This window comes from Ailuropoda melanoleuca, chromosome 2, assembly GCF_002007445.2.
Source record: "Ailuropoda melanoleuca isolate Jingjing chromosome 2, ASM200744v2, whole genome shotgun sequence".
Classification (NCBI taxonomy): Eukaryota; Metazoa; Chordata; class Mammalia; order Carnivora; family Ursidae; genus Ailuropoda; species Ailuropoda melanoleuca.
Genome location: NC_048219.1, coordinates 57,668,934 through 57,684,303, shown reverse-complemented (window position 1 = coordinate 57,684,303; position 15,370 = coordinate 57,668,934). Strand labels below are relative to the sequence as shown.

Below are 15,370 nucleotides of genomic sequence, written 5' to 3'. Positions count from 1 at the left end.
AGACTACCTGAAAAAAATACAGATATATATATCTTAAAACAGTGCTTGATACACAAAAAGCACTCAATCGATATGAACTATTAGTGTTATATTAAGTATTATTATTACCTAATTCCCCAAACTACATAGGGCAGCAACCACTAAACCATGGTATCCAGGGCTGACAGTGACAGACGGTGCATGTAGGAACAGATGTGACTGCAAGTCTTTTCCTTTCCCACATTAATATTCCTTTGCTCAAAGAAGGGAGATGGATATTAATATTTACTGAGTAAAAACAGTGTAAATGAAAGGACTAAAATTTTTTTAAAAAGGAAGGAAGGAAAGAAGGAAGAGAGGGAGGGAGGAAGAAGTTTTGGAGTGAATTTAGAAATAATTATCAACAAATTCTAAAGTACTAGGTCACAAAAGAGTTATATTATTAGATTTTATAAAATGTCATAGAATCACCATAATAACCTAAGTATATATATATATATTTTTAAGAAGATTAACTAATACTAAGAGCTCAGTGGACACTAAAAAGAAAAAGGTCTGGTCTGTTATCTGTGTTTGGATCAGTGCCTTCTGCCTAAAGCTTTAGGACTAAGGAAAGAGGGGCGCCTGGGTGGCACAGCGGTTGAGCGTCTGCCTTCGGCTCAGGGCGTGATCACAGCGTTATGGGATTGAGCCCCACATCAGGCTACTCTGCTATGAGCCTGCTTCTTTCTCTCCCACTCCCCCTGCTTGTGTTCCCTCTCACTGGCTGTCTCTATCTCTGTCAAATAAATAAATAAAATCTTAAAAAAAAAAAAAAAAGACTAAGGAAAGAAACAGCAATTTCTAGAAAAGAGAAAACAAGTAAACAACAAAAAAATCACCTCCTCATGTGACACAGAAGGCACATGTAACTTAAGTGGAAAATTAATTGTTGTATGTTTATTATAGCAGGTATCTAGCATCATGATTACACAACACTTCAGGTTCAAAAGGTGCAGAATTCACTCATTCAACTCATTTGCTAAGCACTTAACAGATGAACTAGGCAGCTGTGCTAAACACTAGGGAAACAAGGAAGAATGAAATATAGCGCCCCCTTCAGGAAGTTCACAACCTTTTGGAGAAGACATAGATGAAAACAAATAACTCAAATACCACATATAAATGTTGAAAAAAGGGGGTTTGAATGGAGTGCTCTGGGAGCCTTAAAAGTGACATAACTAACTGCCTATGGGGCACCAGAAAAGACTTCATCGAAGAGCTACCATTTGAGCTGGACCTACAAAGTGGACAGTTTTCCAGAGTGAGGAGAGACATACTAACTTGCCCAAAGTACGAGGCGACAGTAAGTCTGGAGGAGAGTAACACTTCACATGGCTGAAGCACTGGGCACCTGAGGGAAAATGAGGCAGGAGAAGTAAGTCTCAGATTAAGTCAGACTGTGTCTCTTGTGCCTTGGGCAAACTCGTGAGCAACGGGGGTCCCAGTAAAGGTGTCCCACCAGAAAAGTGACAAATCAGTTTGGTTTCTCAGAAAAATAACACTGGTGCTATTCCGGAGGATGCCCTTAAATAGAAGACAACCCAAATCTGAACCTGCTACTAAGTAAGAACTCTGTTACTCTTCTTGTCTTGTCTGAAAAAAACAGCTGCTGTAGCAAAACAGTGTTCCTAAACCGATGATCACAAACCAATATAAATTGCCACCATCGAGACTAAAAGAACCAAAGTACATACACAAAACCATCATATGAATGAATAATTATAATGGTCTCACAGCAAATTGTTAGGACCGTAATAAGAGAAATATTCGGCCCTGGAACTAAAGTAAAATATCTTTTTTAAATGACAAAAAATTATGTGTACACCAAAATATCAACTATAAGTTTTACTTTTGCCTCTTTATATTTTCGGGGTCTTTTCAAAATTTCCACAATAAGCAAGTAGTGCATTTATAATTAATAAACAATTTTAAAAGCATACTGCTCATTGCAGTTGATAAACAATTATCTTTATAAACATCTTAAAACTAAAGTATTACCTTTTTGTCTCCTTGTTTTCGTCTTCTTAACCCTGGTCTATAATCATCTCCGAATCTCAGGAAGTAATAGTAAGAAACTAGCCTCTCGATAGGATCCCTTATGACATTAATGTAAATTGGCTTCTTCTTCACACCAAATCTGAAAAAGAACGAAGTGTAAAAGGTGAAATCTGTATTTGCATTCTGTTTCGGGGTGCCTGAAATTGTAAGTTTGAGGTATAAATTCTATATGGAAAGAAGAACATGAGTTTATTTAAATAAAACAGAGTATGTGGAGATTAGGAAATAGTTTATGATTATTTATGTTACAATACAGTAAACAGGAAATTAGAATTTAAAAATTACTGCCGAAGTAAAGAAGAGAAGGGAAATTCAAATGGACAATTTTAAGTTTCACTGGAAAGAATTACATAAAACATTTTAACTTTATGTAGCCATGATTTCTTATTTCTGGCCCACCAAACCAGACACACGTTATCAACAGATACACCGTTAAATCCAAGCAAGTGTGACCACTGGAGTCTACCTTCTGCTGTTGCTGATTTTAAAGACAAGAGTGAAAGACATACGGTTTCCCGCACTGTTTCCTTGGGGAATGAGAAGGAGGTGAAGGAATAGAGGAGACAGAGGAGGCTTTTACTTTAACAATGCGTGCAGCCCCTAGAATCATTTAGCTGGCTCCTGTTCTAATATCCTCACTTGTCCCAGTCCTGAAACTTCTGTGTGATCTTCACCTCCACCTTCTTTCATTCTTCATGTAGTACAGTTACCAAGTCCTTTCGAATCGTCTGCTGTTGGCTTCCCCACAGATCTGACCTGCTCTCATCACTCCCTTCCTTTGCACCCCCGCCCTCTCCCAAGGCCTCTTGTTTGCATCACAGCAATAACCTCGCTGGTTGTCTTGCATCGGTGTCTCTCCTTTTCAATCTACCTTCCAGACCAATTCCCAACTGATAATTACTAAAACACCATTTATCAGATCATTCTCCTTAGGAACCTGGAATAACTCTACTCTTTAAGTTGACATCAAACCCAAACTCCTTTGCCTGGTTGCTAATGCCTGCTGGCCTATGTCTCACAGGTCTCAGGTACCACCTTATTGACCTAACTTTATTTTTAACTGTCCTCAAAGAAGAAAACATCTGTTCCAGTCAGGCCCACCTCTTCTACCCCCAGCGTATAGCACTTGTTCCCATTTCTCCTTACGCGCCTCTGCTCATTCTGTCTTCCTCAACTAGAATGTCATTCTCATTTTTCTATTCTTTCTATTACAATAATTTAAAAAAAATACTTTTTTGTGTACCCAATACATGCCGGCACTATTCTAATACTAGGAGTGCAGTGGTGAGAGAAAAAAAAGACAAAATTCCTTGTCCTAGTGGAGCCAACGTTCTATTTGGGGGAGACAGAATAGAAACAAATTAAGTAAATATGTGAGATAGTAAAAAGGAAAAAAACAAAGCAGTGAAAGAGGGTAGGGACTGCCAGAAGTGGGGAGAGTACAATTCAAAATAGGGATTTCCAGGCAGGCCTCTGGAGGAAAATGTTCCAGGAAGAGGAAACTCCAGGAGTAGTTTCCCCAAGCAGCTAAGTGCCAGGCATTTTCAAGGAACAGCAAGGAGATCAGCCTGGCCGCTGCAGAATTATAACGTGAGTACAGAGCAGGGGGTGGGTGGAGGGAGTGCAGATCAGGTGAGCCCTACAGAGTAGCTTTATAATAGGAGGGAAGCCTGAGTCAGCAGAGAAGTGTCATGATATGGGGTGTAATGTACAAAAGGGTGACTATAGCTACCAACACTGTATTGTAAACTTGAAGTTGCTATGGAGAGATTTTAAATGCCCTCACCAAAAGGACAGCAACAGTAAGATGGTAACTGTGTGAGGTGAAGGATGTGTTAACTAACTTTATTGTGGTAAACACTTTACATGTGTATCAAATCATCACATTGTACACCTTAAACTTACACAATGTATATGTCAATATATCTCATTAAAGCAGGAGAGAAAAAAAACAACCAATGGCTGCTGTTAGGGAATACAATGCAGAGGGGAAATAAAGCAATCCTGTAAAGCCTAGAAAGCCAAGGGCACAAGGTGTTACCGGTTTTCATGGACACCTGCACCCAGGAGCTACTGCTCTCAGGCCATTCCACTCACTGATTGTCCTACTAGTGTTCCTCTTCTAAGTCTTCTCTCCCCAGAACCATTATAAGCCACTGGAGACAGGCAGAGTACTGTACATTTCTTATATATATTTCACAGGGCCGAGTATACATAAATACTTGCCCACTGATTAGTATTAATTTGAAATATTAATAGCAATCTTTCCTAAAATAGAAATCACAATGAGAAATGATAGGCCTAAGCTTAGCTTATGTGACTCTGATAAGAGACAGTGAAAGTTGCTTATTCTTTTAACCACTCTTGATATATTCACTCATCTGTCTATAGAAACCTTCAATTTTAGTTCATAGCTTGTAACTTAAATTTCCCTTCTTACTAAAATCTTTTTCCAAAGGCATTAAAAAGCATATAGCTAAAATAACCAGTTGCACATTTCCCTGTTACTTCTGCCCATTGCAATCAATGTCTTACGCTCAGCAGGCATTCTATAAATGCTTTCTACTTAGTTCTTAAGCAAATGAGTAGTGAAAAGAGACTATAGAAGAGGAAAAAAAACAAGGTGCCTGGATAATTCGATTCTTTCAGCCTCTGAATTATTGAAAATTAACAAACCAGGAAGTTCTTAATTTACAAACAGGTTGTATTCTCCAAGAACCACTTTGTGTGTGAGAAGGGGTCGCTATCTTCTAGTTCTTTTCTCACCATTAAGTGACTCAAAGTCACTAAAATGCTGTGTACATACTGAAAGACTGCAAACTGCAGAGAACCCTTTGTCAAACATTATCGTAACATTAGAGTTGTGGGTTGGTTGATCAGAGTTGGTATGCATTTTTCGCACTCAACTCATAAAACCATAAAACCAATAATGCAGTAAACAATTTTTTCACAGGTATTAAAAAGAGGAAACAGTATCATTGCCAAATATATGGCATGTCACATCAGGTATTAAGCAGAAGTTCCATGAGGCAGCCACTGTGTGCTCTTGGTCATGGCTTTACCACTAGTGTTCAGCACAGTGCCAGACACACAGGGTCAAATATTATAGAATTAGCTTGAACAGGCTGCTGCGAAGGAACCGCTCGGGAAGCCTTCCTGTGGGACAGTGAACTCAGCAGGGAGAAGAGCTTGGGGGGAGGCATCAGAAATACACAGGTGCGGGTGGCTCAGTCCACTGAGTGTTGGACTCTTGGTTTCAGGTCGTGTTGTGATCTCGGGGTCGTGAGATCAAGTGCTGAGTCAGGCTCCGTGCTCAGTGTGGAGTCTGCTTCAGATTCTCTGTCTCCCTCTCCCTCTGCCCTTCCCACTCATGCTCTCTCTCTCTCGAATCAATCAATCAATCATCTTGGAAAGGAAAGGAAAAGAGGAAAGGAAAAAGAAAAAAGAAGAGGAAAGGAAAGGAAAAGGAAAGGAAAGGAAAAACACAATCGCTACCTTAACTGAGAGAGTGGAAAATCTGTAACAGGAGGCTACAAGGAGGGGAAAGCACAGGATGATGGGGCAATGACTTCAATCTTAAAACTGTGGGATTCCCTGGGAACCACCTTACAATCTCCATTATTAGCCAGTGACCACCCTGAGTCATTCGCTCGGGAAATTACCTCCTTCCCATCTCACCTTCCACCATTGCTTCCTCTCCCTCCTCCCCAAGTCCCTCACATGTGGGACAGACAGCAATTCTTACCAAGTGGCACTGAAAAGGGGATATGGCACTTTATACAATTCTTCTTGCTGTCTGGAAAACGACTTTCTGGGGCATGGCTCTGGTGGCATTTACATGTATGAAGTGTGATTTTTAATGAGATAACATGTATGAATTCATTTTGAAGATGGATAAGACTATTATTTATACATTAGGGTACGGTTATATCGACATGGAGGTAAGAGATTCTAACAGAAAACGGGCATGATAGAAACAACACCTGGGCCATTCAGCTCAGCTGATTAGGAAACACTTATCCTTTTCGGTTTGTAGGCTGAATTCTTTTGCCAACCAGGTAGTTTTATACAGGGGGAAAATGTGTTCTATGGTCGCAAACTCCACCTTTAACCCTGGCTGGGCATCTGAGCTGTTCCTCAGGAGGGCTCAGGTGAAGAAAAGACAACCCATCTTCATTCCAGAAATATAAACTATTATTGACCTATTAGGTTATGATCCTCCTTGGAAGAGAACAGCATAATTGGTAGGAATCTGCGATGTTCTATAAAGATCAAAAGGCAAAAAAAAAACAATCTGAGCAGCAGGTTGGTAAAAAGACATTTTAGAAACCTTATTCTTGCTACATCAGCATATGTGGTATGACAAAGCAAGGAACACGAACTAGGCTGATGCCTTTACAACTACACTTTATATAGTTTGGATAAACGAGTAAATGTCGAGAATGGTTAAAAGAACAAGTGCATACCCAGAACATCCGAAAGGAACCTTGTCATCTAGCTGGAACATGATGAAGCTGCAAGAGGGCTGACTAGCCATCGGTAAGCACGGTGCTTGCAATTTCTGCTTCATACCAGATTTAACCTCTCTAGGGAAGCAGCAGTCTCACTGGGGACACTGACACCTTATATATATTTATTCTGGACTCTCTTAGCCCTAAAGGGTTCATAGAAACTTTTAAATCCTGTCCCATGTGGTAGGTTCCCATGGTCTTGTTTCAAAAATAGAGAATGACCTGTTGGTATTTGTTGGTCCCACTGGTGATGTTATGATTTTTGTAGTAATTATTTACCTCTTAAAAAGGGCATTCAATCTCTATGCATCTATTAGAATGGCCCAAATTTTAAAAAAAGAAAAAGGTCTAACAATACCAAATGCTGGCAAGAATGCAGAGCACCTGTAACTCTCATACACTGTTGGGGAGACTGCAAATAACACAGCCCCTTTCTGAAAACAGTTTTGCGGTGTGTTATAGAGTTACTATACAATCCAGCAATCCTGCTCCTAGTTAGCCAAGAGAAATGAAGACACATGTCCACATAAAATCTACATGCAAATGTTTTAGGAGCTTTACTCATAATCAGAAAGCTGGAAACAATCCAAGTATCCAGAAAGTGGTGAATGGACGAAGACTGTGGTGTATCCACAAAATGGAATACTACTCATCCAAGAACTAACTACTGATAGATGCATACATTGGATGAACGTCAAAAGCCTTACGCTAAGTGAAAGAAGCCAAACGCAAAGGACCTGGTGACTGATTAAATGTATGTGGTGAAGAAAGGGGTTGTCCAAGATGACTCTAGTTTCTGGCTTTGATGTCTTTTTTCTTTTCTTTTCTTTTTTTTTTTAAAGATTTTATTTATTTATTTGATGGAAAGAGACAGAGTGAGCGAGCACAAGCAGGGGGAGCAGCATAGGGAGAGGGAGAAGCAGGCTCCCCGCTGAGCAGGGAGCCCAACGTGGGGCTGGATCCAAGAACCCCGGGATCATGACCTGAGCTGAAGGAAGATGCCTAACTGACTGAGCCACCCAGGCACCCTGTGGCTTTGATGTCTTGATAAAGAAAAAACGGGCAAACTTCCCCAAAGGGAATAATGGAGGCAAAGACAGTCTTGAGCAATGCCTTATTAAGAGCTGGGAATAAGAAGGGCCAGCACGGACTGAGACAGGGAGAAGAAAAACACCAGTAAGACAGTGTGGTAACTGAGAGAAGACAGAGTTATAAAAGAACGTAACACAGCTTTGTGTGAGACATGGAGCCTACTGCTTCACAATCCTCACTACCACCCGGAAGTAGTTACTTTAATTACCTTCACTTCGCAAATGGGGAAAAGGCAGATCTGAAGTGATGTGGCTGAAACCGCAGAGCCCGTAAGGAATGGGGAGGACTCAACTGCAGGTGCGTCTGGCTTGGGAGACTTCTCCTAAGCAGTCTACAGGACCAGTGCTGTAGAAAGGGCTGGGGGTACAAGGTCAATAAAAAGGCAACTCTTGCATATTGCCTCTAATGATTACAATAACCTAAGAAATGTTTCTCTAATGTTGTGACATATTTGCTGAAAGCAAGAGAAAATGGTGCAACTTTCAACTGGTTCAGCAGAGAAGTACAAGGTAAAAGGGACAATCTCACATAATCTATAGACTAACAAACTACATTAGGCCTAAAATATTGTCGCTTTAATACTCTCTAGGATATTTCAGACCTAGCGAAGCATTCAATTATGTGTTTCCTGTCCTGACATATCTGCTCTTTCCTGATTTACCTCAATCGTTCTGAGAAAGACAACAGGGGTGATACGGAGAAACCAGAATGACAGAGACAAAGACCCATTACTCATTTCTGGGGACAACCACAAAGGTACACACCTGACACACGCCTGCATAAGACTGCTGTCTCAAAAGTAATTTCCAAATATCTAAGACAGATGCTGCCATGTCACCCATAGGGAGCTAGACCATAGAAAATCTCAGCAGACTCTGATCGAAACCAGCATTCACACAGTTTTCTTTCAGCTGAGTATTATTCACGATAAAGGAAAACGTCACTGAAATAAATGAAAGAGGTGTTCTAATGTTTTTATTTTGTAAAACTTGAAGAAAATCAAAGCAGCGGTAACAGATGCTGCTGGTAAAGAAGTAGTATGAATTTAAAAGGGAGGATGATCTGTAATATTTTCACTGTTTATAATGAAACACAAGAACTGATAATTGGAGGAAAAAATGGGGTTTCAGTGAACTCACTGAGGACAACAACTATAACTTATTTATTCAACTTTATATTATAGCCTGCACTCTAGGACATTTTGAGAATGTCCTAGAATTTATGACATTAATGATCATATCTATATTATTTAAAAAATTGTGCTGTCCACCAACTGAAATGAAAACAAGAAGTAATTGAACACTAAAGAGAAAAATGGAAAAAGGAACTAGGAAATGTGCTATAAAAAAAATTGAGAATAAGACTAAGACAAAAAGCAAGACAGGACAGGAATACAAACTTGGAACAAGGAGATGTTTTTGTTATTATGCTAAAGTTCTGAATAAAATCAGAAAAATACAGCCAAAACATGGCTTGAACATATACAGGCTGACAAATAAAATGTGTGCTTCTTAGCGATCGGTCTAAACCAGAAATCACTTTTCGTTTTCTTTTTCTTTATCTTGCTTCCTGGTTTTCCTGGGATATACTGAGTTTATATGCTTTTTAGGGACTCTTTTAAGGCAACTGAAAAGCTAAGTGATTAAACATTTCTACCACTAAATTCGACTGTTTTCTCCTGAAGGCAAGTATTTTAATGGACTCCACAAAGTACTATGGCAGTCAAGAAAATGTTTTGAAGAATAAAAATATCCTAAAAATTGGTAAGGTGAGGTTTCTTTCCTCTTCCTTACTCATTCACGGTCAGTATGCCTGTCAAACTAAAATTTATTTTAAAATATACTAGTTACATCTATTATAGTTCTTGACTACATACATCAAAATACATTCTCTCTAGGTGCTTTCTTTCAGGCGTTTGTTTAAAATCTGTAAAAGTCTATTGAAATTTTTCACAATACTTTTCACTTCCAATAACACGAGACACATTATAAAAATATTCAAAACCTTAAACGTTCATGTTAGTATTTAATAAATGAGATTAATCTTTTCAAGAAACTTTATACTTTTTCAACTGCAAGAACCCCAGCATACACCAGAGCTTTGAGTACAAGACTTTTGCCAAAAGCAAAAGCACTCAATATATTATTTTAATAATGGAAACCTCAAGTCTTAGAAACCAAGCTGCGTGTGGAAAAAATAAATCATTTAGGTGAAAGGGTAACAAACATTCAATTGAAGGATAATGCCGCCCTGAGGGAAAAAATGCACATGAATGGAGTTTATGAAATTGGTTCACTGCCTCTGCAAGGAAAAAATAATTAGTTTATTTTAAAGCTGCCTATAAAATGTTTTCAATATTGCAGTATGAATTATTTACAGAAAAATGTACATCTAACTTTAAAGCTACCACTTTACTGAAACATCTTGAGTACTGTGGAACTAGAAATAAAAATACATTATTTCATGTATGTAATATCAGGGAGATTCCCTTTTAATTACATGCTCTTCAAAAAGTTAAGGGTTAGTATCTAAATCAGTTATAATTCATTCAACTTTTTCTTTTCAAATTTAGGAAGTTGAAATGACTGGGGATATCAATTTAATTTTCAAGTTTGACACAGAATACTCTCCAGAGTTGACAAAAACATGGGAGTATATCACTTTGAAGTCATGACTGCTAATGAAATGACCGAGGGAACATGTCTGAGATTAAATCATTTTAAAAATACATTTTAAATATGTCTTTGAAGTTAGTACAGTTATTGGGGGAAAGATTTGGATTTGAGGTTTTACAAAAAACATTCAAATGGATTCACAAAATAACCTATGTTTAGAATATTCCTTTTGCCTAGTTTTCTGAATAGCACTTTAATGTGGTACAGTCTCCAGGGGGAGCCACACAGTGTTTGGATACCAGGCGTGGCCTGCAGTTTTATGAACTTTTCTTGAGAGAATTATGATAGAACCCACTTCACCCCCCAAAATATGGAAAAACAGAGTTATTTATTTCCAGTTTCAGGCAAATCACTATAAAGAAAAATCACTATTTTTTAAGAAGTCTCTTTTGAATATATCACAACTTTAAAGTGAAAACAAGGTAGCCGAAAAGAAAGTGTACACTTCACTGTCTCTTGGCTGAAAAGCAGAGGCATTGGGTAACCAATAACTAGGTGATGGGGTTCTTGGCTTTCTCAGTCCTCTGTCAATGATGCGGTAAGTCAGAATCTGACTGGCCTCTAGGTTAAAACGTGGCACTCTCCTAAAATAGCGTTACTTGCTTATACAAACACATAAACAGAATAATGATAAATAACTTTAGAGTATTACCTGCCTTCAGTCTACTTTGAATTTCTAAAATTAATGTGACAATAATCAGCTTATGAACACTAGAGGGCAGTAAAACACCAGAAGGTGTATTTAAATTATATCTCTAGAAGTGGCAAAGGCAAGCCAGTACATTTTTTTTCGAATCAAAATCATAACAATTTAATAAATGTGTTTCTTTTTAGGTTGTCAAAGTACAAAGCATTCTTTTAGTGTGTCATTTTGGTACAACTTACTTTGCAAAATCCAAATAAGAAACATGTCCATGATAAAACCCTGGTTTCATCTCTTTCCAGGAAGTTATATTCTTTACAAAGCGTACCTAAAACAGGAGAACACATTCATTACTCAAGTTCAATATAAAGGAAAATGAAATCTGATGATAGCAAAATACTTTCCATTTAGACATTTAAAACAAATCACACCAGTTTGACAATTACAGAGCTTGAAACACAGGTTTCAACTAAGGAGAGCACAGTGTGATCTGTAATTACCAATTCATCACAGAGAGAGCTATTATCACCACACTCAGAAAAGAGTGAGAGAGAATCCTGAAGGAAAAACCCACACAGTGCAATCATTTACAATGCTGCACGGTGGGTAATTCACATGGGTGAGGGGTGGGTGGGTACCAACACATGCCCAAGTCTGTTTTTTACTCCCGGAGACTCGTTATTCATAAAAACTCATTAACAGTTCAACAAATAAAACAAAAAGTAATCCTTAAACCAAAACGATTAAAGAAAAGACTATGATTATCAGACAACTTCAAAGAACAAAGAGCAGGTATCGTAAGCTTGTTAAAAAAAAAAAGACGAATAAAACTACAGAGGTGATATAGGTAGAATTTTTAAAAATTTGAATAGCTATTACTATCTTAATTTGCTGGAATTAAAAATACTCAAAAGATCAGTTAATAGAAAAATTCTTTTAGTGTAAATATGCTTAAAAAATTTTTAAGAGCTGACTAATATAGAACTTGATAAGCCCAAGTATCAGTAGTGGCAAAGCGGTGATACACTACTTCTCAAAGAAAAATGTTACTATGTTTTTGACTAGCAAATTTCTGCATGATAAACAGCAAGTGGTTAAGAATGCCCTCTGGGGACTAGATACAGTGGTGGAGAAGGGCTAAAGGGTAGGGGGCCCACCACCCTAAAGTGCACTGAAAGCTTCTGCAAGCTGTGACCTCAGCCTCTAGAGCACAGGCCTGTTGCCTGTCGACTGCATACTTCTGACAATTTATCAATCTAGCATTTACGTTTTATTATAGAGTTAGTCACATGGAGATATTCTGGACCACTTATATCAGATTAGTCGATAAATTAATGGCAATGAATGATGATGACTGCCTCCTAGAAAAGGTCTATTGGTAGTGCAGAGTACAAAACAGTGCAGAAGCAGCCACTCGTCAGAGAATGTGAACTAGGGAAAAACAGAAGGTTCTGGCGAAATTTATTTTTTAGGGAAAGCATTACTAACTCATACACTAAGGGAAATAATGAAGTTCTTAGAAGGGAAGTGATAAGAACCTTATTATCTTACACACACACACACACACACTTAAATCGGAAAATTGAACATAGATGATAAAATTATGTTGCATTAGAAAATAAACAATTATATTTCAGCAGATATTTACGATTTTTCCCCACCAAAAAAAAAAAAAGCCAAATAAATGTATGATTTGAGGTTCTCATGTTCTCTCCTATCTGTTCTTTAAGGAAGGTTCCAAACAGAATGAAAATATCAAACAGCAAATGAAAAAGAAACAGAAAAATTAAAATAACCCAAAAACTGAATCCTTAAAAATTTCACATGTTGAATATGAAAAGTCCTTATAAACTGCCACTTACTGGTAAATTATTTCGTATACTTTAGTTCTGTGAAAATCATTTCCATTATTTCAGCCAAAAATGAGAGGGAGAGAGATGGAAAAGAGAATAAGAATGGGAGGTGGTGGTTTAAGGGTACTTCAGGCATATTAGCGACTCAGCTCTATTTTCCAGAAGCCCAGATTTAATGTGGATGTGAGGTGTGGGAGAGAAATGAAAGGAGATGGCAGACTGAAATCTGGGAAAATGGTGTTCTAGAAGCCACATGTTAGAGAGGATCAATAGTACCAACTTAGAGTACACTGTGGGAAAAGACTCAGGTGGAAATAAGAGTTAGCTATGAATATAAACTACGAGGATCATTCTTTCTTCCACCTTTACTAAGGAAAGTCAGGATTAAACTGAACCCTCCTAAGGACATACTTCATGTCACATGTGTCCTTCAATGTCAGGTGTAGAGCCCAGGAAGCTGGATAATGTCTGGACTGCTGCAGGGCTTCTCAAACTCAATGTGCAAATGAATCATCTGGGATTCTGGTCCAAATGGAGATTTTGAGTCAGTAGGTCTGGAGTGGGGCCCAAGATTCTGCACTTCCAACAAGTCTCCACAGGATGGCAGGTGAGTGGACCACACGGAGGAGCAAGGCTTCTGCAATGGTAGGCCCAGGAGCTACTGCTGGGCGTGATTTACATGAACCTTGTTTTTGTAGTGCTTTGCAAAGGAGGCCCTGAGGTCTATAAAAGCTCTTTAGCAAAGATATACTCTCAAATTCACTGCTTTTATGATAAAGAAAAAAAGTGTACTGAAATAGAACAGATTTTTAAAGATTACCTTGTAAGCCACCACAATATATAAAACAGAAGTGAGGAAAGGAGCGGAATGAACCCTGCCTACTCAGTCTCCTTCTCCCCACACCCAGTGATGCCTGAAGCATACTGGAACCAAAGCATGCCAAGAAACACAGTTTAAAAACGAATGAAATGAGAAAGAAGGTTGTGCTTCCAGTTGGGACTCAGGCAAGAGTTGAGTGATGGTGGAGAACAGAACAAGGCATGAATCTTCCACTGTTGTCACCAACCTCAAACTCTCTTGTTTCCAGAATCAGCATTGTTGAGTTGGAAGGGACTTAGGATATCCTGTACTCTTTAATGTATAGACTAAAATACGGAAGGTCAAGAACCACACACCTTAGATTTTGGTCCAATCATCCTTCTATACCACAAACTAATTTCCCTCAATTTATTATTGTTCAATTTAAGCAAAGAGGAAAAAACCCAGAAGGATGTGAAAAGAAGGGAGAGTAGCATTTGTATCGTGATTTTGATTAACAACCTTGGGCACTGAGAATTTTAGGTTTTATCCACTGCTGAGGAAACCCCTCAGATTCAGTCATTCAGAACTCCTCAACCCACAAGATCTCAAAGCTCTGTTCATACAGCTCTCAAAACTGTTTATTTTCCTCATCACATTCGTTATAACCTCCATGTCCAATCCATCCTGGTCACCACTCTCATGTTGGACAACCATTTTTGCAACGATGACCGCTGACTTATTCTTGTTGTTTTACTGTCTTAGGTAACCTCAGGGGTTACTGAATACTGCTAGTCAAAACTAAGAAACCTGGCTTAAATGTCTATATAGGACTTTGCATTTTATTTTCTAAATTCATTCTGAGGTGAATTCACATGGGTTATTATTGCTTTTAAAATCTCTACACTATAGGGGTGCCTGGGTGGCTCAGTCGTTAAGCGTCTGCCTTCAGCCCAGGGCATGACCCCAGGGTCCTGGGATCCAGCCCCGCATCAGACTACCTGCGCCACTGGGAGGCTGCTTCTTCCTCTCCCACTTCCCCTGCTTGTGTTCCCTCTCTCATTGGCTGTGTCTCTCTCTCTGTCAAATAAATAAATAAAATCTTTAAAAAAATAAAAAATAAAAAAAACAAAATCTCGACACTATCACATTAAAGTCTTGCAAAACACACAGAATCCTTTAATCTCCAACTATGAGAATACTGAAGGTTCCATATTTAATACATATGTGCACACGTTTTTTTCTTTCATCAACATTTAAGGCAATGTGTTAAAGTCTCATTAATAAAGCTGTGGCTGATTTACAATTTGTAATAAATCAAAAGATGCTGAGCTGAGACTGACCTTCCCTTTACAGAAAAGAAAAAAGTGCTAAGCAAACAAATGATGTCAATAAGGTTCAAGTGGTGGTTCAGACTAATCTGGAGAATAGGCAGAGCATTTAGAAGTGTCATTTACATACTGCGGAAATTCTATAACCATCCTTGGACCGCCACCACCCCCCCCCCCACGGCCCTTTGAAGAGCAACCTTTTTAAGAAGTTTCCTTTTCAGGGCGCCTGGGTTGCTTAGTTGGTTAAGCGGCTGACTCTTGATTTCAGCTCAGGTCACAACCTCAGCATCATGATCTCAGGGTCGGGATGTTCAAGCCCAGGGTCTGGCTCCATGCTCAGCAGGCAGGCAGTCTGTTTCCCCTCCCCCTCCCTTTGCCACATCCCCC

General features: G+C 38.7%; 1 protein-coding gene across 4 annotated transcripts in view; it reads right to left on the bottom strand.

Moving 5' to 3' along the window:
* Positions 1-15,370, bottom strand: part of HS2ST1 (heparan sulfate 2-O-sulfotransferase 1) — a 217,876-nt gene that overhangs the window by 64,485 nt on the left and 138,021 nt on the right. For all 4 annotated transcript variants that reach the window (XR_004623292.1, XR_002142363.2, XM_011222976.3 and 1 more), the window contains exons 3-4: positions 11,243-11,328; positions 2,020-2,158 (exon numbers count right to left, since the gene is read on the bottom strand). Coding sequence is in view for 2 of the 4 variants with exons in the window: in XM_011222976.3 (XP_011221278.1) it covers positions 2,020-2,158; positions 11,243-11,328 (225 nt within the window). In the remaining 2 variants the exon portion in view is untranslated. The remainder of the gene's footprint in view (positions 1-2,019; positions 2,159-11,242; positions 11,329-15,370) is intronic.